This window comes from Corvus brachyrhynchos, unplaced genomic scaffold (genome assembly GCF_000691975.1).
Source record: "Corvus brachyrhynchos isolate BGI_N302 unplaced genomic scaffold, ASM69197v1 scaffold152, whole genome shotgun sequence".
In the NCBI taxonomy this organism is placed as follows: Eukaryota; Metazoa; Chordata; class Aves; order Passeriformes; family Corvidae; genus Corvus; species Corvus brachyrhynchos.
In genome coordinates, this window is record NW_008237447.1 from 2,244,333 (window position 1) to 2,271,603 (window position 27,271).

The following is a 27,271-nucleotide window of genomic DNA, read 5'->3' on the forward strand; positions in this document are numbered from 1 at the left end:
AGCAGGCTGCCCCTCAGTATGATTTGGCCTCCTGATTCATCCCAGCCAACCAGCTTAGCCTCCTTCTCTGCCATGGAGCACTTCTGCTGGTAGTATGTGTCACCACCGTTTTTCTTCTCCTGGGCCTCTAATTCTGCCTCCTTCATCTTCCTCTTCTCCTCCATGCGCACCGTGTGCATCGCATGGCCCATGTACACCAGGGAGGGGGTGGAGACAAAGATGATCTGGAGGACCCAGAAGCGGACGTGGGAGATGGGGAAGGCCTTGTCGTAGCAGACGTTCTCGCAGCCGGGCTGCTGGGTGTCGCACATGAAGTCAGACTGCTCATCCCCCCAGGAGGACTCTGCCGCTGTTCCCAGCACCAGCATCCGGAAGATGAAGAGCACGGTCAGCCAGACTTTCCCCACCACTGTGGAGTGTTTGTGGACCTTCTCAAGGAAGTCTCCCAGGAAAGTCCACTCCCCCATTTCTGCTCACCAGGAGGGGTGAGAAGTCTTGAGAACTGGCTGCAAGCCCCTGTTGGGAGAAAACAGAGAGTGGTTCTGAGGAGGGTTAGGAAACGCCCAGTTGCTAATGGATGGAGTGAAATGGTTTTTTCTGTTTTGTGTCAGAGGAAATGTTTTCATTTGACCTGAAATGAATGAGGTCTGGTTTGCTGAAAACTTTGTTTCACATCCACTGGAAACCTTGTGTTGTGTTTGGGACTTTTTTTTCCTTTTTAGATTCAGCTACTGAAACAAAATGTGATCTTTTTTTACATAACACATCTACAGCCTGCTAAATGAGTTCCCAAAACCTTGAGGGTGAGCCAGATTTATTTGTGATTCAGAAAGTCCTTTCACTGTGATCTGCATATTGCATCCTCTGTGGACTTGGTAGTTAAAGCAGCATTCATCTGTCTGTAGGCTGCACTCTGGGAAATCCTTAGTGGGCTGATCCCCTGGGAGGTCAGACTGGAATCTACAGCCTGGCTTGAGCAGTGGCACTGTCATATGTTGCCTTTGTGTAATACCTGCACCAACACCTGGAATGTGAAGTGCTCGTAGCTCTGGGCTTCCTTTATGAGCTCAGTGCCACTGCTCAAGTGCAGAGAAAACCTTTCTGTTGCCCACCTGCTCCCTGTCTGTAGGTTTTGCTTTGATTTTGCAGTGTTGCCAGCTTCATCTACAAGCTGCAAATGTTTAGGGGAGTGTAAAGACTTTGGTGGGCTGTGCCAGTCCTGGAAACCTAATCCACTGCTACCCTGTCGTGCCTCTCTGAGAGGGAACTCTGCAAAATCTAAATGCTGGGTCATGCTCCTCCCTCTTTTCTTAAATTCTGAGGAAAAATTCACAGTTCCGATGAAACAGACAGAGAAAAAAGCCTCCTTTGAAGTGCTTCCCAAGGACCAGTGACTCCTGGGAAGTGCTGTTGGTAGGTGGTCTGATGACAGGAAAGGTTTGCTGGACTGGGAGTAAGGTTGCAAAGCGGAGATGCAGGAGAACCTGCTTCAGTTTTGTTTCTGGCCCTGACTGACTGTTTCTGGTCAAGTCACTTAACCTGATGGATAAAAAGAGAGCAGTGGGTTTAATCCATCTTTTGTAGGGCTCTGTGGGAGTGCTTGAGCAATCATTTGATCCAGTTATGCTCACCATACTTACCTTCCCAGGGCACTGCAAAGCTCTCCCTAGTGCATGAGTTAAGAGCTGGGTGCTATAAAGTGTGCACTATTACCTTGGAGCTAATGTCCTCCCACAGTAATTCTTTTGGAAAATAGCATTTTTAATAAGTAAATGTAAAAATAATCATCATAATGAAATATTAAAAGCACTAGTCAAGGTAAATCCCAAAGCCACAGGGACCAAATTGTTAACTCTCCTTTATTGTTCCTTGTCCTGTCTTTAGGAGCCAATTATTTTTATAGTGCAAAGAACATTTGTGGAGAGTAGACACTGTTAAAAGCTGAAAATTTACTGCAGCAATATTGTGTAGATTTCCTGTGAGCAAAAGCTGGAGAACAGATACACTTGTTGAGGGAACAATATCCCCTCCTCTAGTTACGTGAGTGATATAATTTAATGTAGCAGCACACACAATAATTTATCCCATTGTTCGTTCCTGTGCTGTGTCCAGCTGCAAGGGTGGATGGGACAAAGATCAAAAGTTGAATCTTTAAATTCCTGGTGCTGCTGAGGGCTGCCCTGGGAAAGGTGAGGATTGCCCAGGTATGGAGACAGGGCAGTGGCCACTTGCTACCCCACCACCTGTTAGGAACCACGTGAGCAGGGAGAAGGGACATACAGGAAGCAAAAGATGGGCTCTGGCTCTTTCCTGCCCTGGCAGGCATGCTGCAATCATGCTGATGGAGATCCTGGTGGCTGCTTGGCATATGCAGAAGCTTTGATCTGCTGCCAGCCCAGAGCTGGAGGAGCAGTAACACAGAAACTCAGCTGGTCTTTCTGACTGCTCTCGTCTGCACTGGTGAAAACTGGTGAATGTGTGGGTCTGTCTTACCCTCCAAAATGGCTTTGGTGCAGTTACTGCATTCTGGAGAAACTAGCATATGGCTTCATTCCAGGAGCGCCAGGGGATTAAACACAGGCAGATAAATCAGTGATGGGAAATATTTACAGACTGTGGCACTGAAATCAGTGTGTTTGCTTTTTTCCCCCCAGAGTGCAGAGAAGGCAACCAGCTACCTACAGCTCAGCGTTATGTGTGTCCAACATCAATATTCTCTAGCACAGCTGAATGCGTGGAATATTCCTTACAAGGCAGCATGAACAAGGGTGGGTGTCCTCACTTTTCCAGGTGGGTTTATATTGTTTACACATGCCTTTTCTTGTTTCACCTTGCTTGGTAAATATGAACACAGTTCTCCCTGGCTCTGCCAAGGCTGAGTTTTTTCTTACTGCCATGGGGAAGTACAACCACAACCTGAGCCCCTCTTCCCATCCATTCTACTGTGTGCAGGTTGTTTGGGGATTTACAATGGCTTGTTTTCCCCAGGGAAGGCTACTAAGCCTAGACACTTGCAAATTGTAAAAATTAGTATGTGCAGGACACAAAGTAAAGCAAACATAAGCGCAAGAGGAATCCAGAAATAAAAAATATGAACGGATGTGAGAAGAGCAGCGATTTACCTGTCTCACACATGCACAGAATATTTTAAGAGGCTGTAAATCAGGACGATCCAAGGCTGGCAGTCGTGAGGCTTAGGCTAGAAAATAGGGACATTTCCTCTGCCCTGCCTTGCACAGACTGTCTAAAGAAGGGACTGCCCTGAGGTGCCTCCTGACCGTCCTGCTACAGCCTTGTAGAGAGCTGAGGTGGTTGCTGCAAGGGTGCTGGTGGCCACGGGGGAGCAGATTTTGGAAACCAAGAGGAGTTTCCCTCCTAGAGCAACATTTTTGGCTTAGACATTTGATACTTATTAGCAAGCTATTTTTGCAGAGCCAGACCAAGGGTCTTCTAGAGCATCTAATTCTCTGCTGCCAGCAAGAAAAGAAGGATTGTCACCTCCTGACAGCTTTTCCTGGCTATGCAGAGCTGCCCCTGACCGAGCCTTTCTCCTCATAGCTTTACTATTCTTGGGAATTTTCCATATAGTTCCTTTTCCTCATTCCCAGACTACTGTTGCCCTCACATGCTTTGACCTCTCAGCGTCTGAGCATCTGCAGCCTTTTATATTCCTAGTTTGGGCTCAGTTGGACAAATCTTGTCTCACGCTGGTGTGACTGGGTAAAAACCACCTCTGGATATTTTTGTGGGGTCTCAGCACCTGATAGAAGACAGTCTTGGCAGCAGGGTCACGCATATTCGTGAGCAGACGTGGGCTGTGCCGCCGCCCTTGCATGCTTTTGGTTGGGAGTTTTCTGCTGGATCCACACGGGAACTGGGCGCCGTCAGGAGATCCTGGCACCGGGAGACGCGCGTGTGACACAGACCAGTGCAGCTTGGCACAAGCCCAGCGGCGTGCCCAGCCCGGCCTAATCATCACCTGGAATGCCACTAAAGCTGAGGAAAGCTGAGCATCGCCCCACAGGCCAAGCATGGAGTCTGCTCAGCTCCGGGCTGCCTTGTGACTGCCAAATTCCACGATAAAAATACCCCAGCGGGGACGGCACCTGCTAGTACGCCAGGCTGGCTCCCCAGCCACGGGCTGCTCTCTGCCATTCCTTTTTTGCACTACCTTTATCTGCGGGAGGGGGAGTGTCTGTTGCCCTCTGAGCAGTTTTGCCCATCCTCTTGGTGATGCCATGTGCTCTGAAGGGCAGGCGAGCATTTCGCATCACTGCTGCTTGCTCCAGCCAGCACGCTCGTTCTGGTTGGAACTAGCCAGGGCTCTGATGAACGGCTAGGAGATCCACACCAGAGATCCAGGAGGGCTGTTCCTGTGCAATCATCTTTATATGAGTTTATTTCCCTGGGGGTGGTTAGGAAGAAAGTTTTCCCCTCTTTAGAAGACAGGCGAGACTATCAGCAGTGGTATAAATAGCTGAGCTCAACACTTCAAGCTAGCTTTTCCCACAAGGAAGGTGACAGGAGGTCGCCATCTCTGCAGGATGTTTCTAAAATAAAGTGGAGAGTCTGATTATAACACTGTTTCTGCTCTCCCTTGCTGGGCTCACCTCTTCCCCTTGGCAGATCCCAGGGGCTCGTGGAGAGGCTCTCTGAGGAAGGCTCCTTTGTGTGAGGCAAGCACAGTTCCTAGGGAGGGGGAAAGTACTGGATTCAAAGCCGTTGTATTTTTGCCCAATCTCTGTGCGTGATTTGCTTAATCAGGTGCAAACGTGTGTCTCTGGGAATTAATGAGATTTCACAGCAAAGCAGAGGGCCCAGGATGTTTTAAGAAGCTCACAAGCCAGACACATGGCTGTGTGGGGAGGCCATGCAAGAAGTGCATCCCCTCCAGGCTACTGAAAGGGGAGGCAGCTGTCCCCTCTGGGTACTGGGCATGTGAGCAGTGACATTGCAGTGGGGCATCCAGGCCAGCTGGGCCACGCTCAGTGCCTAGGAATTGCTCATGGCTTTCCTCCCTCCAGCCGTGTTATCTCATACCAGGTCCAGGCCAGCCCGTGGCACAGCAGATAGAGATCATGGTGGGTGTGTGGGCAGAGATCTTTGCCCTGTGCTGACACTTGTTAGCCTGAAGCCAGACAGGAGTGGAGCCCACACTGCCAAACTCCCCCTCACACCTGTAGGCACTTGGGAAGGACACTTCCAGCTCTGCCCTGGAGGTTGGTTGATGCTACTTTACTGAAGGATCTCTAGCCCCTTGTTGGTAGCCTCACAGCATCTCATGCAGTGTCGATGCTGTCACCTCTGTCTTGCAAATAGTGATCACTGGGGTACAGAAGGGGCAAACTGCTTGTTTGAGGTCACTGTGTTAGAGACAGTCTGGGGACAGAGCTCAGGGGTTGTAACTTGCAAGACTGTGTCCTTTTTTCTACGCAGCACTGCCTCTTAAACTTCATGACTGCAATACAACACTGTTTCTACAGCACATCTGCTTCTACAGACCACAGCCCTACTCTCCTCTGCCCTGGGACAACACCGTCTTGGTTACCTGAGAGAAAGCCCTCTCCTGCTGCCCTTCTATAGCAGGTACACCTGGCAGAACCAGAAGCTTTTTGTTTTGCGTTGTTTTGTTTTGCCTTGTGGGGACATGTGGCTTACAACATTAAATGATGAATAGAGTTAGAAATGCACTGTGCAGAGTGGGTGCAGTGCTTTGGATTACAGAGGATTTGTGATGCTAAAGCCCACCTCAGCAGGTATTTTTTGTTCAGAGTTTACTGGCATTGGCTCCTTCCTATGGATATACAATAGGGAAGCAACAACCTATGAGGCATTTTTGTCCAAACACCATCTCTCTGGCTTCATATATGCATGTATATGCTTATGATAAGTTTTTGCCTGAAACAGGCCATTTCTTTAGCCAAATTTGTAACTCTGATCTGCACATGAGCCTGGAATAAATAGTTTTGTACTTATGCTTTTAAAGAAAAAGAATTGACATGTTTGGAATAGGTTCCATTCTAGTTCCTTGGGTTGAAAGCCCTGTGCTGAGCCAATATCAGAGTGACTTGGACTCTAGGACTGAAATCTCATGTGAGAAGAACAGCTCTGTGTTAACAGCTCCTGTCCTAGAAGACAGACATCCAATGTTTCTTATCTTTCTGCTCCTCCCAAGTTCACTGCAATTTCTGGAAGGGTCATACTGGTATCCAGACCACTGCCCTTACTTGTAGTTGCAGACAGCTTGTTATTCCTTGATGAGATGTGCATTCCCCATCCTCTCCAAATGTGGAAAATCTCAGAGTTCACGAAAAAGAGAGTGGGTGAGAAGATAAGGGAGTTGAATGACCCGTCACCTCCTACACACACAGGCACACAACCCTGACGCACACAGAGACACAGACGGAGGGGAATCACTCAGCACCTTCAAGTGTGTACATCAGGGATGTGTTACACACACGGATGATAATAATATGTAGAATATTTTCATCTGAAGTGATGGTAGAAGCTGAAGACTCCCAGTCAGTTGAATTTTTATTAGTCATCTGTCTAGAACATCTAATGTTATTCCTCCCTCTGTGCTTTCATATATCCAAATATTAGGGCCAAGCTCTGCCTGATGTAGTCTCAGGAGACCAAGAACAGAAGAGACCTTGAACTCAGATGAGTCAAGCTGAGGGATGAATTTATCCCACTATCTTTGAAAAGCTGGCATCAAATAGTTACATGATAGTGGCATCCAGGCTCACACTTAAAAAGCAGGGAGCACCTTCTAGTTCTCTTGGGATCCTCTCTCTTTGCCTTTGAAAAATGTGGGTCCCTAGAGACCCCAACAGATGTGACAAAACTGGACTTGGGATAAACTAAATGAAGGATCGCTGTGCTCTTTTTCTAGGAAAAACCCCATAAATTCTCTCTCTAATGTAAATGCTGGAAACTTGATGCTGTTTCCAGTATCTTTATCTTTGCAGAGAGAAGCTGTATGAATTTGCAGATGATGGTAAGTTGGGCAGCCTAAAGTGGGTGAAATACAGGTGAGGAGATAGCCAAAGAGGGCATAGGGAGCTCTGGAAAACAAAAACAAGCGGAGAAAGTTGGAGGCTGCTGTAGTAAAAGCTATTCCTGAGCTCTGCTGAGAGAAGCTGATCTCAAGCACTGCTCAGTCAGTGGAGAAGGCTGGTGTAAGATGTGCAGTGATGTCAGGCCTCACATTGGGCACAGTATAGCAGCAACAAAACCTGCCCATGTGATTTTAGGCTGGTTCATAGCCTGCATGAGATGCAACTTGTTATAGTGTTGAAATGAAACAGACTGGAGAGGTAATGGGAGAAGGACAGAGCTCTCATTCAGACTTTTCCCATCCTTTCTTCCTTCCTCTCACTGCAGCATCTCCCTGCCTATTGGTTCCCCATGGTTTCCCTCCAGTCAAGCTCCCCCAGAGAGCCCTGCCTCAGTTTTTTGGCAGTTTTGACCAGCTAACTCTTGACAGCACCCAAATTGCTAATGCTTTCAGCCTTAGAAAGGGGAAATTTTCAGCAACTATCTATTTCCCACTTATTTCTACCTTGTCAAATCTCATTTCTTCTTTCTTTCAAAAAATCTGTAGGATTCTTTTCACACTCCAGCCTCATTGCCTCAGTCTGGCTATGTGAGTGGATTATTTTTTGTACTCAGTGTATGTACCATATACATATATGCACAACCCCCTCCCCCTTTTGAAATCAACTAATACTAAACCGGCAAAGCCCAGCGGTAGGGAGTTAGGAAACGCTGGGGTGACTGTTCCCAGTAATCTTATTTCAATCTCTTTGTGCCTGTGCCTCTTAGAGTCCTTAACCACATCCTCACATTGTCACCTCATTCTTTGCACAGGATGCCTGCCTTGTTCTGTGCCAGCCTGGCGGGGGCTTTCTTTAACAGCAGCTATTCAGTGTTTTGTTTTCTCCTCATTGTTCAGTGGGTGGCCTATGCCTCATTTACTGTACATTATTCAAGTCCAGCTCTAAAGACAGAATTATTAGTTTCCTCATGGGTTTTCCTATGGCTTTCATCACAACAGTATCTGATCGCTTCACAATTATAAATCTACTTACTTTCATTACCACCCAGAGGTGAGGAGATGGTAGTAGATCAACTGTGCAGCCGAGGAACTAAGGCAGTGAGAGATTAAGATAAAAACTGTTCATTAATTTTGGAAGCTCTTTGGTGATGTTGCTAATCTGTTGGTGCTTTTTTTCCAGTGTACTTAGCACTGTGTAATGGGTATTCAAAGCAGAGCTCTGTCTGCTTTGTGCTGGAGTGGGAGAGTTTATCACTTCCACCGGTTGCACTATGTGTAGAAATCAGATATCCTAAAGACAAGAAAGGGGCATTTGTGGGGGAATGTGGCTTAAGCGATTTGCCCCATGATGACAGAGGAAATTGGAGTAAGAGGCAAAAATTAACCCCAGTCCTCTTGGATAGCTTTATCTGATTACAAACTGGAGACAGCTTTTTTCCCATCCCACTATTCCCTCCTTTCTTCACCAGACATCTGAGTGCAGCAGAAGACCCTGGAGCTTTGCAGGGGTCACCCTTGCCAGAGTGCTTCACTTTCTGAGCAACCCTGTGCCCTGACCAAGGCATCTGTCACCTTTTCTGCTTCTAAGGGAGAGCAGCTTCATATGGAAATTCTCAGCCATTCTCAAGGCATATCCGTAATGACATAAAAAATGGAGAAAAGCAGAAATGTAAGAGTAAATCCCGTAGTTCTTACATTAAATCCCCCTGACCTCTCTTCAAAGAACACTAGAGAGACTTAAAAGTGTGCATCTCTCTGCTCATTGCATGCTGGGTGGCAGGAATATTTCTTTGTTTCAGGGAAGAGCTGGCATGCCAAGTGTGGTTCACAGAGATCTCTCTGTTGCTTATCAATAGCAATAAAATTGATTCATCTCCCCACCCCCCACCCCCCCCTTTAATGAATTCTTAGCCCAAAGATTGAAGTCTCTCTGTTGTCTCCTGGGAATTATTTCTAATTTTAAGCCTCTGTCCTCGTGCCTCATACAACAGCACCCAAAGTGTGGAGCAGTCTCCGAAATGTGCTCCCTAATGACATAATGTAGTGCTGAATTACTCATTCCTCCTTGCCTATTTTCAGTGCTGCAAGATAAGTCAGAAGATGGGCAAATGTGTGCAGAATGTGTGAAATCTGTCTGAAGGTCAAAAAGAGAAGAGAGGCTAAGGTACGAAGTTCTGTATTTTCTGTCAGAGTTTAAATTTTTTAATGCCCATAATACTAAAAATATGGTGGTATTATATACTGTTGAGTGGAAAAAAAACAACCCCAAATACTTATAGTAACAGGAATACTTAACATAGTTCCCAAGCGACCAGAGCCTGATGAGTATTTTAAACCCTGAAGCCTCAGGAATTCTCCTAAAGTACTGCTCTGCTCCCAAGGAAAAGGGGAGCAAAGTTGGAAATGTGCTCTTTTCTCAGAATAGATTTTGAAAACAGCAGCAAATGCAGAATTTCTTGTCTCCTGGTACAAATCCTGAATACTGTGAGGCTTCTGAATAACTGTTTAAGCTGCTCCTAGCTGCACACACATACGCACACATATGTTACATGCATGAAGTTCTTTAGTTTTAAAGAGAGGAACACATAGCAGCAGTAGGGGAAAACTCTCATAGACACTGCTTCACCAAGGAATTTCGATGGGTTTATCATCACAGAGGAAGAGTTCAATGCTTAAGCCTCATTCAGCACAAGACTTTTTTAGTTGAGGTTTATCCAGAAAAGCCACTTATAGGATCCTCTAAAAGTTTTTATGGTACTTCAAGGACAGAGGCACTGCCTCAGTTTACCTGAGTTGTTAAAACCAGAATGCCACAAAGCTCCTTAGACATGACAAATGAGCAGCCAAACAATCCTTTAGGAAATCAAAGGAGCCACCACAGATCTGAGGTGGCAATTAGACAGCAACTTTTACACTCAGTGAGATTGCTTCTTTCCAGCTGGGTGTATAGGGGTACTGTAGTCTTAAGGTGGGCTATTCTTTGAAAAAGCAGTGTTAAATTATGGAAATGTCATTGCATAATTATTCCAAGTACAAAGAGGAGGGGAAGTTAGGAAGGCAAATAAAAAGAAGCAGCAGCTGCTGGTGTGGGAGAGGACATTTGTCCCTTCAGGTCTGCGTGCCTCCTTGCTGAGGCTGCCATGGGCAGTGTCAGGATGGAGGAGAAAGGCATTCCCTGGCGGCGCGCACAGAACGTGTGACTGCGAGATACCAGCGAGGCACTTCTCTACACTGGAGTTACGTTCCCAGGCTCCATGTCACAGACCAGCCAGGACACCATACTCTCAAGGAGAAGCTGCAATATTTTGGAAGCATCCTGCACACTGCAGAATATAGGTGGTTAATGCAGGCACTTGATAAAGTGTTTGTACCCCGAGAGCCTCTCCTAGGTAAGAGTTCCCTTCACCACCGTCCCCCGAGCAGCTTGACAGCATGCTGAAATGGGATCTGACAGAAATGGCAATTTGCACTTCATACTGTCTGAGGGAGGATGTTTGGGGCTCTTATCCTGCTTTCCTATACATTGGAATCTATTGGTATCTATGCTCATCGCAAGGGAAGTTACTTGTTATTTCTGTAACTGCCTGTGGCAAAACAGTTTAATTTTTAAAATGTCCCAAGCCCACCATGTTACTAGTGGGAATGTTTTGAAGAGAAAATGAAAGAAAAAGTAAAATTTAAAGTTATTTTTGGCCATCCTTCTTTTCCTGCCTCTCCAAATCCTTTTTCTCCCTCATGCTGTTTTCCCCTTGAGTGTAATAATTTGATCTACCATCAGCACTTCTGCAGTTCAATTATTTCCCCCTCATGGTTGCTTACCTGATTTCCAGTATCTTGTCTTCAGTCTCCTTTCCTTGCTTTAGCACTTTTCCGTTTTGTAGTTAAGTTGAACTCCTTGTCCTCCTCAGTCGCTTCGTTTCATTCCTTTAATATGGTTCTCTCTCTCTCTTCCTCTCTTTTTCTCCACCCCTTTTCTGTGTCACTTTCTGTCTTCCCCACTGCCTCTCTGCCTTTCCCCCTCTTCTTTCTTCACCTACTTTTCTTGTCTCTCCCACCCCCTCCAGCCTAATCTTTCTATTTTCAAACCTGGTTTCCCGTTGTTTTTCCTTTAAAGACCATGGATCTCATTCCTCCCTCTCCATTCTCAGCCTCTCCCTGTGCCACCCTCCCCATGCCGACAGGATGCATTCGCTGCTGGCTTCGCGCAGTCCCTTCCAGTCACTGCTGCCACTGTTCCTTTGCACATCTTCCCACAGAGATCATTCTACGGTCTAAGCCTTCCCCAAACCAAAAGAGACAGGCTTGCCCCACAGTTACTCCAGCCTGGCCCTGGAAAGCTTTTTCTGTGCAAGAAGAAGGACAATTCAACCAACAAAGGGCATATTTCTGACTCCTTCAAGCTTAATCTGGCAAAGCAGAGTTCATGTGGAGAAGGGTCTTCCACCTCTTCAAATCACACAGAGCTTGCTCTGCTGGCTTCGACGGGGGGCCCAGCACAGCTGCAGCCTTCTCCTAAAGGGCACCAAATGCTTCCCAGGGACTTTTTACATGCCCCTTACTGATAAATAGAGAATAATCTGCCTGTCAAGAGAGGTGCTTTTTGTCACACCACCCTACCACCACCTCCCCACACACACAGTCAGATGCTTGAGCATTTGGGGCTCTCTTAAAAATATTTGTGACATATCAAGTGTCTGAAGGTCTTGTATTTCATGTATGTGTCAAGCTGAGCCTCTGATTCCACATCAGGAATGGCCCAGGGAGGAGGCAGAATCAGAGATGCCTTCTGGCTTTGGTGAAGGTCTCAAAGAACCGGCGGCAGGAGAGCGAGATTTGCGCGGAAGACTCTGCTGACCTGAGAACTGACTTGCTGCACACAAGCTTTGGTGGTTATCCCTCTAGCAATCCTTCCCAGGCTAGATATCTCCCATCCAGAACAGTGCCTGGTGGTCTCTATGCATCAGCAAATGCACATCAGGAAACAAAAGCAGTCCAGGGACTAAAACACAGTGCTGGCAACTCTTCCAATAACTTTTCTCTCACTAATTTAATACCCCCTTTAGTCACGAGATTGAAAGCCAGTCTACAAAGCAACAGTTCTGTGCAGAGGCAACCTCTGGAAGCATGTCCTATGTGGACACTCTCACTCTGAAGTTAGGAGTACAACTCTTTTCCAGGAGGGCTGTATCCTCACTGATGGTTAGTGCAGGATGCAGGGCATAGAGTGCACAGTAAATTCCCACAGCAGCTCAGTAACCTCCTGGCATGGAGAAACCTATAGGCATTTGCTGCTTCATTTCTAACTTTATTGAAAGCCCTTCTGTGGGTTTAAGGAAAATACAAATGTTTCTGGGGTTGTTTCTCTCTCTCCTGTGTGGCAGTTGTGTATCTGCAATGGAAATTCATGGGAAGGAGAATATTATTCCATTTTTTTTTGGTCTTTCTGGAGTAATTTCCATGAAGCATTATTATGTAAAGTCATGTTGATTTTATGCCAGTGAGATTGTCAAGGAATTCATCATAGAAGTGTCCAAAAAAAAGGTGTTAATAATACAGGTCTAGCTCACAGATGGCTTTGGGATAGGCTAGGGATAAGGCTTGTCAAGTGTTTTTCACATGCTGTAGAGAGACAGGTCCTGTGAGAGAGCTGTTGGAAATGCCCTCACCTCCCTGCGTGGCTGACACTTTGCTGTACACTGAGGGTGATCAGGTCTGATTCTCCCTCCTCATTCCTTTGTGTTTCCTGTCCAAGTGTTGCTCCTGAGTGGCATGCAGAGGTAATCCTGAATCCAGCAGATACAGTCTGGTTCTGCTGAATGTACGAGGGAGGAGAGAAGGTTTCTGTCCAACACGTGCATGGGGCACAAGACGTACCTGCTATGAGCTCTTTTTGTTTTGGTGCTGGTGGTAACTGTCTGGATTTTGTTGCACAGAAGGGAAATGGTAGAAGGCAGACAGGGAGGCAAAAGACAGAAGGGTGTGTAGAGATGTTGTATGGACACTTCAGCCAGCCCCTCAATGTGTCATTCCTTCTCTACTGCACCCTCTTCAAGGGAAAACAGAGGTGTCCTGGCAGCTTCTCCAACCCCTCAGCTAGAAAAATAGCTGGTTTGACCACTCCTAAGCATGGAAAAAGAATTTTGGCTCCCCTTCCCAAGAGCCTCTTATGCAAAACTTGTCTGATTTGAGTGAGGAGAGCAAGTGGAAGAGAATGCTCCCCCAGACAGAGGGAATGAGGAGAACAGCTGACAGCTTGCCATGTGCAGCTCGCAGATCACAGCAGTTTGTGATGCTGTGCAATGGATTTTGAAGGAAAGCAGAAACAAAGCCAGGAGGAAAAGGGAAAATAAGACAACATTTACTATCTTTTGATCAAAAGTTAAGAGCTTTCTTGGATTATGATTCCTGACCCCCTAGATAAAAGAAATATAGCAGACCTTATCTACCTGGAGTTCAGTAAACCATATGATATGGTGTCCCAGAAGAAACAAATTAGTGTAGAAGATTCAGTTGAGGAAGACAGGGATTATTAAATAAATCCTCAAGTGAGTAAGAGACTGACAGAACTGATACACTGGTTCCTTAATAGGCTGAAGGGAAATTATCTGTGAGGCTGCTTAAAGATTGCTCTTAGGACTGATCTTTTTTTATAGTTCTGTTAATTACCTTGGCACGGAAAGTAGAAATACTAATGAAATCTGCTGATGAAACAAAGCTGGGAGGTATCATGAGGGCAGAGGTGGATTCCAGCACTACAAGAGCTGAAGGCTCTTTCTGACTGGAGTGATCAAGGTGAGATTAAGTGGGAGAGTGCAAAGTTGCACACTAGGAACTTGTTGCTTGAAGAGTAACGGGAATCTCCATCTCCCAGGAGAGACAGATGGAGAAAGATGGGGAAAGTTCATGGTTCAAAGGAGGGGGAACCAGCGATGCTATGTGGGGGTGAAAAAGGCAAGCAAACTTTGAGGATGTAGCAGCATTTCCAGTTGCAGTGAGTGGAAGTAATGTCATCTAAGAGGATGAGACTTCTCCAAAATAGTGTGTGCAGTGCTGCCTCCCCACATTCAAGGAGGATATTCAGCCTGGAGCAGGTGCAGAGGAAGGCAGTGGGGTGGTCAGAGAGACGAAGGGTGTCTCAGCCAACTGTGTGTTTACTTATCAGTCACAGCAGTGACTGCACAGAGATATTTGAGCAGATTTGAAAATAGATGTGGTACCAGTTTGAGCTTTTCAGCATTAATTATTTCGCACTGAACTTCATGCTAGTGCAGCAACATGAAGTAATTAAACCACGGTGTGATGTGCCTGCAGGGTGAATACTATAAGGGAGCTTAGTTACTTAGTCTGGCAGAACAAAGGTTAAGAGAGGAGAGATTTGCTGCCTATAAATACTTTTAGGAATTGGGGGCTGGGAAAGTAAGTGCTCAGGAGAGAGCAGAGCTACATAAGCTAAAGGACAATGTGGCACAAGAATAAATAGATATAAATTGGCCATGAATGAATTTAGGTTGGAAATTAGAAGGTTTCTAAGCAACAGGGCAGGGAAGGAGGTGCTGGAACAGCATTTTAGCAGCACAAGTTAGGGTGGAAACCTAATGAGATTTAGGACAGAGTTTAGTAAGTTTAGAAAAGGCCATTTGTTTTGTACTTGCCTATTATTCAAAGGGATTGAATCTGATAAGCCAAGAGGTCCCTTTTTCATTCTATTTCCTGTACTTGCCTTATTGCCTTATCACATCTGCACCCTTGCACACAAAAGCCAGGTAAATCTGGAGCAGAGTTTGTGTGATGAGTTTTTCAGCATTGATCCCATGGATATTTAATGGAGGGATTCATTCTGTGCCTGGGATTTAAACAAGCAAAAAGAGCAAGCCAAGACAATGCATCGAGAAGTCTGCAAATATGCAGTAGTGTAGATGAGAGCTCACACAGGAAAGAGCTTCTTCACATAAAACAGATGTTCCCAGAGCATCTGGCTTTGCTGGAAGGCTGTTTCAAATGCAGGTAGATGCTCTCCTGAGATGTGAAAACTGAAAGAGATTGTCTGAAGGGAAAATGTCTTGTGCATTCCTGCCATTACCGAGGACTTTGTCCTTGGGGAGGATGTCAGGTTATACTGCACTGGGAAATTCTAGGAAAAAACACCACCCAACAGTATTTGATGTTTGAGTTCATGTCTGCTGCCTGGCCACAGCACTGCACTTATTCTGGTTCTTCATAATGTCCCATGCTGGACAGACACCTCTAGTACCTTCTCTAAAGCACCAAAGGATGGTGCCTTCCTGGTGAAACATTTTATCTCAAATCCCCATGCATGGATATGATTGAAAGAGAAGGCCAGAGAGGGAAGTTCTCTGTTATACATTAGACCTCTGGAGACAGTTTGAAGGCATCCTCCAGCAGGAGGCAAATTCCCAAGGACAGGCTGGGCCCAAGGGAAGAGGAATAGCAAAGGCCCCTGAATGAGAACAGTTTTATAGTCACAGTTTCTTATTTAGTAAAAAATTCCAAATTATTCTATATGGATGGATGTTTTCCTCTTCCCAGCAGAGTACCATACCAGCACAGAGTGAGGAAAAGAGGAAACAAGAAACAGCAAGGTGTGAAATATCATTGTGTGCTAGACTCATTTGCCAGTAAAGTTTTCAGCAAGAAAAACTGGAAGAGGTTTTCATCTCACTGAGGAGAAATTGCCATCTATCCCAAAGTAAATGCTGGGTTGTCAGCTTTATGTTATTGGAAACAAAGTAGGGCCCTCTCACCCCTCCTGCTTCCACCTCTCAACTCTGCAGCATCTCTGAGTAGTTGAGAAGTGCTTTGCACATGATAATGAAATTGCAGCTCCTATAAACACCCTCCTTGCTTTACAGGTGGAGGAACCAGACCATGGAGAGCATAAAGGATTTGTCCAAAGGATCAGCAAGTCATTTTAAAGCAAGGAGTCCCCATCTATCTAGCCACCAGACATTCATCTTGTCCTGCAAACTTCCAGCTAGCTGAATTGCTGCTTGACAGAAATATGTGTGTATATGTAAATACATAGCTATGTTTCCCAAAGAAGAAAAGAAAGAACAGACCTTTACCTCTTTTTGCTGAGCCTGCACAGGTAGAGAGAGGAACAGGTAAAGTTGACTGAAGGGTGGGGTGAGCTTTAGCAGAGCCCTTTGGTCTTGCTGGAGCCCACCTCTCTGCCAGTGTTCGGCTCCCAGAAGAGATCCTGAAGTGTCTGAGGGAGGACACTCCGGGCAGGGTGAGCAAACCCCAGTCAGCTCCCAGGAGCTCAGCCTGTGGTCTGACACTGTCTCACTGGCTGGAGATCCCCTCCAGCCTGGAGGACCAGTGCTGGGGGAGACTTGCTCCTGAGCTGTTCCTGACATGCACTGGCAGCTGTCTGCCTGCTATTCTTTTAAAGGGTCTTCGTGGATCAGGATAAAATGTGATCTTACGCAGACGGCATTGTAAGCACAACTTGGCTCAGGTTCAGCTCTTCCTCTGGCTCCCAGCTACTCTATTTTTATTGAAGGAATTTGAGGCTATCAGAAAGGAAGTCAAATTGTTTTAGGAAAACAATAGAAAAGCAACTTGAAGTTTATTAGCTTCCTGCCCAGGGCCTGTGACCAACTTGTCAAACTTACTAGCATGATGGCAGAACTATTTATTTAAAAGGGCTAGCTACAGGACCCACAATTTCATTCCTGTTTGGGCCTTAGTGAAAACAAAGGAAAGCCATAAAATAATATCTGAAGGGAGCAGACGGCTAACTGGTAAATGGTGTGAGTAAGGTTGGCCTGTGAGCCATTTGTGGTGTTCACCAGAGCAATGGCTTTCGTGCGATTTGTTATCAAATGAATACCTGGGCTTGCAATCACAGGCCAGTCCCATCACCCCAAATTCCTTACTGTGGCTCAAATTTTCAAGTGGAAGCCTCACACCTAAGAAAACAAATTTGGCAGGAAAAGGTCTTCATTTAGAGCTACTGAAAGGAGCGAAACAATGCAGCAGGTCTGCAGAAGAGCCAGGAATAGAGCCCAGGTGTCCCTGACCCTGTTGACCCTGTTGCTGGAACCCCTCAACTGCAAAAAATATTTATATCCTTCAGAAGCAGCTGCAGTCTGCTTCCCCATCCAGCTCCCCCAAAGCAGCCACACCATGAAGTCACTGAATGCATGTTGGCATGCGGCTGGTGAGAAGAATGGGCAGCCAAACCATCAGTCACGAGCACGAAGTGTCTGTGAGCCTGAGCCTTCCTGAGGAGCTGCATTGTTTGCAACGAAATGAGAAGAGAATAAAACATGTAACTGAGAAGCATTTGCAAACTTTACCCAATGCAAAGCCATATCCCTTTTTCAGAGGGCCCTCTGCTAACTGAGTGTTTGACCAGCTCGTGCGATTTGTTATCAAATGAATACCTGGGCTTGCAATCACAGGCCAGTCCCATCACCCCAAATTCCTTACTGTGGCTCAAATTTTCAAGTGGAAGCCTCACACCTAAGAAAACAAATTTGGCAGGAAAAGGTCTTCATTTAGAGCTACTGAAAGGAGCGAAACAATGCAGCAGGTCTGCAGAAGAGCCAGGAATAGAGCCCAGGTGTCCCTGACCCTGTTGACCCTGTTGCTGGAGCCCCTCGACTGCAAAAAATATTTATATCCTTCAGAAGCAGCTGCAGTCTGCTTCCCCATCCAGCTCCCCCAAAGCAGCCACACCATGAAGTCACTGAATGCATGTTGGCATGCGGCTGGTGAGAAGAATGGGCAGCCAAACCATCAGTCACGAGCACGAAGTGTCTGTGAGCCTGAGCCTTCCTGAGGAGCTGCATTGTTTGCAACGAAATGAGAAGAGAATAAAACAGGTAACTGAGAAGCATTTGCAAACTTTACCCAATGCAAAGCCATATCCCTTTTTCAGAGGGCCCTCTGCTAACTGAGTGTTTGACCAGCTTCCAGGGAGGATATAGGAAGAACTCACCTCTCCTTTCAGTGGTGCAGTCTTGAGGAACTCAGGCGCTGAGGTACTGAGCTCGCAGAGCTATGCACACAGGCTTTGCACAGCTCAATAACCACTTTTCAGATAAAAGGAAGAAGAACCTACCTCAAAAATTCTCTTCCTTCTTCTCCTCATTAGCTTAAATAAAAGTGGGAATGCAAAGCTGCAGTTTTCTCTGAGGCCTGGGGCAATGATGCGTCTTGTATTCGCAAGTGATAGAAGATCTTGGTTTATAGGTTCCTTTTAATTTATCCAGGTTAGGTGTTTCTAAAAGAGTCAAATTGTGTGCATTATCTCTGGAAGGGCCTAAGAAACTGGGTCTTAAAAACTTGGTAATTTTAATGTAAATGCAACAGTCTTCCATTTATTTGAGGTATCCTTGCAGCTTTTAGAAGGTTTCTGTAATTTCTGTCCCTCTGAGATACTGCCTTGGTAAACAAATCAGCCAAAGGAGGGCACCGAGCAATGCAGCATCCTAGTTCATTACAGTTTGTAAGTGTTTACTTAAAATTAAGTACATTCTTGAGTTGCATTGATTGCAGTGTAATTTAATAGTCTGGAAGTTAGGCACCCTACCCTGCCAGCCAGGCCGGCTTTCCTGGGGAAATTCCGAGGCAGACAGCAGATAGTGGATATACTTCTCCATAGCCTCTGCAGGAAGAGATGCCATGTGCAAATCGCATGATGGTGCTCTGGCAGCAGAAAAATATTTTCCTTGCACTTATTTGTGATCTCTGTCATCTGGGCTGGCATCACTTAATCTGTGCTTTGTTCTAGTAAGTAGTGTGTAAATCCTGAATGTGAGATGTGAGAATCTTTTTGTCAGTCTCTCAGGACTGCCGGGCTCTTGGTAGCCCCTGAGGCTGAGATCCTGCAAAGACTTGGTCATGTGAGTAACTTGATATAGTTACAGCTTGGGGCCATCTGTGTGGGTAAGGCCCCTCTGTGTTCGAATGTCATGGACTGGAAAATGCTGTATTTGTTGAAACTCCTGGTTTTTTTCTTCCAGGACCACCCAGCATGGTTTCTCAGAAACTTCTGGAATGACAATGGTTCCTACCCTGCTGGACGCGTGGATGCTGGGGGACTTCTCGCCCCAGAAGGCTGTGACATGCAGCCATGTGGTGCCAGTGCTGGCACTGAGTTCCTGGGATGTGCTCTCCCATCCTGGAGTTAAGGAATTGTGCTGCTCCAAGATCCCAGCTCTAAATCTTGAGGCTTTAGGAAAAGTCTGGCAAGGTGGAAAGAATCACAGGCACATGTCTCTTCCTAAAGCAAGCTGGAGGGTAGAAGGACCTCAGCCTGCTCTATACATTCTCCACAGAGGGAAGAGAAATCAGGACTTGCATCTGCTCTGAAGGAAAAAAATCTCTAGAGCTTTCCCTGGAAGTCAGCTTCAGAGGAAGAAACAGTTGAAATGATTTGAGGGAAAAGAGACACGTGCTTGGATGATGGTGAGTGAAACTGAAAAGCAAACAGCCTGAGTTATGGGAGGCTTCTCAGAGTACTTATTGCTCCCAGCCAGCTTTTTCTCTTTTGTGATGGTCTGAAAGAATCTCAAGGCATGACGTCCTGGGTAAAATTAAGAGCTTGATTAATTGCAGAAATCCATGAGTAATGGTTCTTCCCAGCAGTTTTGTGATGTGTGTTGGCTGGATTCTGAAGCCTTCTATAGAGTAAATCACAGCAAATGGAGGGGGCAGGAGGACACTGCTTCAGGGCAGGAGGACTCAAGCAGATTAGAAGGGTGCATTTTACACTAGAAGACCAAATATCCATGCGTGTGCAAGAGCTCACAAGCCCAGCAGTGCTGTGGGGCAGGGAAAGTGCCTTTCAAAGGGCTTCCCTTTTCCAAAGTGTGCCATGAGCACTGTGAGAAAAGCAGGCAGGCCTGCTCCTTCATGCTGCACTTCTGTGTGGCTGCATGAAGGCAAATTCTCCCACAGGGATGCATCAGGCACATGGTGTCCCGAGGATTTATCAGAGGGAAGCTTGGAAAAGATTTGTACCCAGGTTTGCTTTCTGGAAGGGTGAAGGATTTGGTCAATTCAAATCTCCTTAATTGTTTTTCTGGACACCTGGGTTTCCTGGTAAAACCCTGTCTGACTTTCTACCAGCCCCCCCTGCCCAGAGAGGTTAGAGGCTACAGAGGAAACAGGTGTATGCATGAGTCACCTGCAGCCACAAAGGCAAGGAAGTGGTGCCCTGGCTTCTCCCCACAGCCACGAAGGGAGCCCTGCTGGCTCTCCAGGTGGCCACAAGGTCATGTTTAAAGCTACAGGGAGTGGGGAGGAGGCTAGGGAGTTCTCTGAGGACTGAAGTCCTGCCAGTGGCCTAACGTAGAGGTTTCCTCACTTAGCTTCCCATTTATTTTAATTTGAATTCTCTCCTGGTGCTCATACATAGTGCAATGCCCTGCTCCACATAAATCCAGGCACTGCATTCTCACTGGGTCCTTTGCATGCTGGCGCTCCTTGTTTTTAATGCTAAGTGGAGACAAAGATGAATTAGGACCATAGGACACCTAACAGAAAACTCCCCAAATTGCTACCTGTACTGAAATGTTTTGTTTGTGGGTTAATGTTTTTCATCTCTCTGATTTGGTGATTGACAGGTGATGTCAATATGGGCTTGCACTGTGCAGAGACTCCTGTATGAGCTCATGCAGAAACCTGGGGATAAAATCTAACCAGTAAGTGATGTCAGACAGGACTGTGTTTGTTTGCTGATATTTGTAGTTTTCCTTGAACTGGTGAAAAAAGATATTTAAACTTGATTGAAACAGGCTGAAGTAGCTATAAAGTAATTGGTTTTGCTCTGAATCTTGCAGTTTTGTTTGGCTTCTTGTTGTGAAATGTTAAATTTATTTTCCTTAAAAACTACCCCTCAGGTTCAACTGGGATATGAAAAAATAGCTATCAAAATAATAAGCAATTTTTTTCCTGGTTGGGAGTGATCAGTTTCATCTTTCTGTGTGTGAGAAACAGAGATGCCTAAGCAGTGCACATTAGTAGGATAGATGGTTTTTGCATGTGATATCCATGTGATATGGCAAAGGGGCTTCCTATAATTATCCTATGCCTGTGGAAGGAGAGCAGTAAATTGGTTCTTTCAGCCCAAGAGGAGCCCAAGACCGATTTTTCTGACAATGCTCTCAGTATTTAGGAGTGTTGTCACCAAACCAGAGACAGCACAGGATGTGGCCACTGAAAGAGCGCTTCAGAAAACGAGTGGCAGTGGTTAAAAGCCACACAAGATTGCTCACAAGAAGCAGAGAATAGGGAAATGGGAATCCTTGATGTTGTCTGCTATTCCCACACTCTTCCCCCACTTTCCTCTCAGGCCAGATTTTTGAAGAACCATGTTTGTCCCTCAGGGAAAGTAACAATTTAACACAGCAGGGAAGGAAGAGGTTTTGCGATGTGCTGCATGAAATGATGCAGGTATCGCTCAACCAGCATCTGGTGAAACGTTCCTAAATAGCCTCATCTTCCGGTATCAGCATTTCCAACATCAATAACTTTATTGGTAATAATCACTAAGGTCTGGGATTTCTTGGAGGAGGATGGATGGCTGCATTTGGGGAGAGAATCTAAAGGGCTTTGAAGTATCCTGATAGAAAAATGCTGAGGCAACACCACAATTATTGAGCTGAGAAATCTGCAACGATTTGCAGTTCCCAAATTGTTTGGAAAACATGAGAAATGCTGCCTTGAGAGTAGCTGCTGATGCCTTAATGCCATCAGATTCCTAAGAGCTGGAGAACTCTCGATGTACCACAATCTAGGGTGAATCTAAACCTGACTTAAATGTTTCTCCTGGAGCTCTTGTGGCTGTCTGTGCTGGCCCCATGAGATGCTTTCTCTAGCACTCCCTACAGCCCTATCCCAAATACTTTTGAGAGAAGTTCTTCTCCCATTTCTATCTGGTAGGTCTGAACAAAACCAAGCCAGTCTTCCAGTCAAATTCTTTCTAATCCAGGTCACACAACTTTACCTTCCACCTGACCAATCCTTTCCATTTCTTTCTCCTCTCAGAACTCTGATCACTCTTGCATTAAAAAAGATATTTTGATAAACCACTTCATATAGTTAAAAAGTATTATTCTCCACCCTGAAAAGTGGACCCATGTGAAAACTCCATCACAGGAATGGCACAAAATTATCTTTCAGCTACCAAAGTGATGTGAACTAGGAGCCCGCAGCTGTGTAAGCAAATAGACCAGGCTTAGAGGAATCCATGCAGAGCTGAGTGGTGATCTGTGGACTGGTATCTGGCCTGCTTTGTGCAGGCAATCTGCTCTGTGCTGACCTGCATGGAAGCTCACATTTTGTTTCCAAGCACAACAAAGCTGTGAGATGGTTCAGATATGAAAAAAAAGAAGATGGAGATGAAGAAACTTAATGTGATGCCACCATTAATATTATCTGGCCTTGGGAATGGTCGGAGTGCTCCAAAGATGGAAATTTCTGGGCCTTCTGCTTCCTTTAGCCTTCTGCTCTTACCTCCTGTCCAAGTGGCTGAACCCAGCCGGTGATGGTCAGAAATGCCCTGCAGCATTTCCAGTTGTTGAGCAGAACTCTGGTGACTATGGTGACATAGTCAGTGTGGGTGATACACAGAAATTCATTCTGGACTGGGTTGTGAGGTGCAGTGAAGGAGAATGGACACACAGCAGAGAAGACCCATCACTTCTGTACCTCAAGTCATCTTAAAGCTGTCAGAGTTCTGGACCTGTTTGAGGCTTCTTGTATTACACAGAGCAGCCTCCAAGCAGCTCTGTCTGAAAACAGTTTGTCCTCTGAGCTGTACCCCTCCTCAGCTTTGCCACCATCCAGGTTAGACTCCTAGTCTGTCTGGTAATAAAGATGGACTGCTGGAAGAACTGGTGTCAAAAAGGAAGGCTGGTCTCAGCTGATAAAATGAAATAGCAAGAAGTTCAAGTCTCTTGATGTCCCTTCCCACCTGAATTTTGCTGTGATTATAAATTATTGGGAGCAGATGGTCTGCAGCAGGTTGAGGTCAATGCAGCATCTTCTATACAGGTAAATCTTATCAATGTACAGAATTTATTCAGCATTGAGAGAAAAGTAGTAAACTGAGAAATTATTTATGTTATTTTTCAAAAAATCCTTATATCAGGCTGTTAAGGGGGCCAAGTGGCCTTGGTTTGAGAAGGAAGCTTTGTTACAGATCATGAATAAGTAAAAAGAAGGAAATTAATGAAGTAGTTTGCCAGTCTAACACAGAAAAAAATAATAAAGGAACATATCCCGAAGCATATTGTAGCACAGATGCTGTTTAAGATATATGGTAGTGACCCTGAAAAGGGACAAGAACATGACCAAAATCATCACTAGTACAAATATATCTACCTACCTGTGTATGTATCTGGTAAGTGATGTTATACATGGGCATGTATGTCCCATGGCATCAATAACATTCCTAATTTGGGGGGTTAAATTGCTCATTGAGAAGGTTTCTTCTATGTTTTAACACACATTTTATTTACTTTTCTAGGTGCAGATCTGTCAGAGTGGCTTTTTTTTGTTTTGGTTGCTTGGGTTTTCCTGGTTAGGAGTAAGTGTATCCACTTTTTTTCATGGCCGGCTTTTCTCAGTAAGAAGGAGTCCTGAAAAATGGATACAGGCATTCTGATTTGTTTACTTTCCCTGGAACATTGTTCTGTGATTGAGACTCCTTTGGCAGAGGATGCTTTGTCCCCAGGTTTCACAGAGACTATTCTTGCCTCCGAGTTCCTGTTCCATTTAGGGAGCAATTATTGAAGTGCCTCATAGATTGACATCTTTCTTTTCGTGTGCCAGGGGATTTCTGAGGCTGTCCTGAAGAGCCATCTCTCCTGCTCTGAGACACCATGGCACGAGTCCTGTGGGGGCTGTAGCCTGGACTCCTGTGATGGAGTAATCTAAAATGGTCAGGAGTTGAAGCAGTGTGGTAGCAGCTGAAACTCCTGGAGGAATATGAGCTGCTGCACTGGCAGAGGAAGTGTAATGATCTTCAAGTACTCCAGGCCACTGGGTGACCTTAACTCCTCTCAGAAAAGGTTTTAGGAAGCATTCCTGTGAGCAGCTCCATGACAAGAGAGGCCAGATTTCCCAGACATGGGGCTTGTTGCTGGAGGTGAAAGGCGATGTCTTAATATTGATGAGAGACTGCTTTGCTCACCTTGAGAACAAATGACATGGCACAGCTCATGTCCATTTGGCTCTCCTCTGCCTCCCTTCCTCCCTCAGACCCCAAGCAGGGTGCTTTTGTCCATGCTGTCTTGTGGGAGCTGTTATCCATCCTGAATCATCCTGGGAGAGCATCACTGGCCTGTGAATAAATTGTCAGGGAGCATGCTGACTGTTCAACAGTACTGATGATAGTGGGATCAGACTGGAACCTGTGCCTTGGTCCTATTAGTTTGTGAGTTTTAGATGGACCTTCACTGTCTGAGAGAACACTAGGTTTGGAAGAGGAAGGTCACAAAGTAAACAATGAAAGTATGACCACACCACTGAGCTCAGGGAGAGAGGGAAAATTAAATCCGCTAAATTGCAACCTGCTGCGTTTATTGGACTGCTTTTTTGGTAGTGGATAAGGTGATGGATTCCTCAACTTCTGGCTGCCCAAGTAAGTGGATAAGGACATAATCAACGCCTTTGCTAAACTGATGAGCTGATGCAGTAGCTACTTGGTGTAGCTCTGGACTGATGCGCAGGTCAGTAGGGTTGATTTTTGCAGAGCCAAATGGCTCCAGCCTTTTGTGTCTGTGGTGTCTCCATGGGCACAGTGAGCCAAGCTCGGAGCCTCAGAATTCCCAGTCTGTGCGTGGCTTTCTCTGTGCCAGGCACTGAGTACAAGCTGGCAGGGAGGCAGTCAGTCCTGAGACAACACGTCCATCATCTTTGAAAAACAGTATTTGTGCACTAACGTTGCTTTTTGTAGAAGGGAAGCCAACAGCTATTAAGCATCTAAGTTTAGCTTGGTTGTCCACTTGTCACAGATTGGAGGAGGAGAATCTTGGCTGATTCTTGACTGCTTTTCAACTTTGGGAAGGTGAAAAATTCGTGGAAAGAATGAAAGTGGAGCGTGAAAGCCTGCAGAAAAAAGTTGATGCAGTCACACTATTACCAAACTGTGCATTCTTACACAGACACAGGAATCAATGCTACAGAGCATTTCTAGATGCTGGAATAAATATCTGGTGTCTACAGAGAACACGTGCTGTGTCTGGAGATCCACTCCCTAGTGCACTCTGCTCTTTCATTTGGGGTGTCTTTGAAGTGAATTCATATATTGATGTTTGTCCAGTCAGCACCTGAAGGACTTTCATTTTTTAATTTTATCTTCAGGGTAGGTGAAAATAAAGACCACCATGTGTATATATGAGGTGGTTACAGATGAGATTTTTTTGCAAATGAAGAACAAACCTACAAAGAATATAAAATCAGGAGCCAACTGTACGGCTCCATGGATGGCCAGAAATATTTTGGCTGGCTGAAAACCAGGTTCTTGGTCACTGTTTGTCCTCTGTTCAGCCAAATCAGAAGTGTCCACGTACTGAAGCGTGTTGCTTTTTAATGCACTGAGAATTACCAAGAAACTGAAGATTTTCTTTATTCCTGCCTGGAGCTACCAGGAAGCTGTGTCAGTGTCTGTCAGTTCACTTGGTAGGGACTTGTGTTGGCTTGTTGGTTGGCTGCAGGCACCCGGGTAATTGAAGTGGCAGTGATGTGTAACACCCTACAGTCGTTTGGTCTATTGAGCAAGGAGGAGACGCCCTCACCTACTGACATCATTGTGGTAGCTAGTGCAGGCTGGAGCCCATCCTGCAAAACAAACCTGCAAACAACTGGCAAAAAACCTGCTCAGGAGGAGGGATAAGGACATTGGTGGGGGGCCTGTTCTCTGTGCTGTGCCACATGAGTTACAGAACCCAGCCTGGCTTGTTTAAAAACAAGGTCTGGTAGGAGCAGCCATCATGGCAGCTCCTGGAGCTCAAGGAGAAAGCTGAGAATTTTTAGCAGGCAGAGGTGTTTTCTTCCTGCACCTCTCTGAACTCACCAGAACCTGGATACAGTTCGGTGGAAATGGTGGATGGGGGATGTGCCGCATGGTGTTGGTGTGCCTCAGGACCTCAGAGATCCCAGAATAAGGTTCTTGGTTTGAATGCATTCCCTTGGCTATCAGACACAACCATCTCTGGTTCCCAGAGACCCCTCTCCTCAGCTCAGTGATAAAAGCACTTTTTAACACCAAAGCTGCTGTGTTCCCACGCCTGTTGCTGTCATGAGGGAGGCCGGTCTTGAACAATAGCAGAGGAGTAAAGAATGGCCTCGCTAATCGATATCCTGCCTAGACGCTGAGTCAGGTGGCAGCTCGGGCTTCTTTAAAATTCCTACATTGTTCCTGATTTCTCATTTGACTAGGGTAAATTTTTATCTTTAAGGAAAGAAAACACATGGGACCAAGTGTCTCTGCCTGCTCCACCGTTCCTTCCCACACCACCCCCATTCAGTTTTGCTGTCTTTGTCCGGTGGTGGCCTCCAGCAGTGAGGGATATAGATACGATTTGCTAGTTTGGACTTGGAGCTGAGTGTGATTGTGCTATGGTCAGCACAAGGTGGCTGTGGTCTGAGCAGGGCACCCTAAATCACACACATCTGCAAGGCTTTAGAGAATGCACGCTTTCACACCCACATTTCCATGTGGGCTCATATTTATGAGATTGGTCTTAAACTGGTCAGAAGACAAGACAGAGATGCAGGCACAGGTTTCCAGAAAATTTCTCCATAGATGAATGTTTGGAGCCCTGGCAGGATGCTAAGACAGTCTGTGTGTGAACAGACATTTGGAAAATTGACAGAAGTGATCTTTGCTTAAACAAACTGCAAGATCCAGTGGCTCAAACTCTTGAACCCACCTCAGCTGCACTAAAAACTTTTTCCAGAAGGAGAAGGGGGCTGGCGAAGCTTTTTGAAATCGCTGAATCTCTCAGGGATTTGCAGGATCCTCTTTGGGGGTTTCATCCTGCTCCTGTCATCCCAGAGCATCACCCCAGGGCTCCTCTCACCAGCCTGGACTGCGACAGGGGGAACTGTGGCTCTGCTCCTTCACCTGCACCAAAGGCTGCAGAGGAGAAAGCTCAGAGACCTTCAGGGTTTTCCTCAGGGCTGGGGGGTCCCTAGGACATCTTTGTGGCTCTTTGGCCCTGCTTGCTT

The 27,271-nt window shown here is 45.9% G+C and overlaps 2 protein-coding genes across 3 annotated transcripts in view; one reads left to right on the forward strand and one right to left on the reverse strand.

The window, feature by feature from the left end:
* The window catches only part of GJA5 (gap junction protein alpha 5), a 19,513-nt gene extending 2,796 nt beyond the window's left edge, over positions 1-16,717 (reverse strand). The window contains 3 exon segments of the mRNA XM_008631530.2: positions 1-516; positions 10,880-12,449; positions 16,144-16,717. The exon segment at positions 1-516 is cut by the window's left edge and continues 1 nt beyond it. Coding sequence (XP_008629752.1) covers positions 1-467 — 467 coding nt within the window. The 5' untranslated portion in view covers positions 468-516; positions 10,880-12,449; positions 16,144-16,717.
* Positions 16,718-19,063: 2,346 nt separating this feature from the next.
* The window catches only part of GJA8 (gap junction protein alpha 8), a 36,496-nt gene continuing 28,288 nt past the window's right edge, over positions 19,064-27,271 (forward strand). For both annotated transcript variants that reach the window (XM_017731483.1, XM_017731484.1), the window contains exon 1: positions 19,064-19,498. The gene's annotated coding sequence lies outside the window, so the exon portion shown is untranslated. The remainder of the gene's footprint in view (positions 19,499-27,271) is intronic.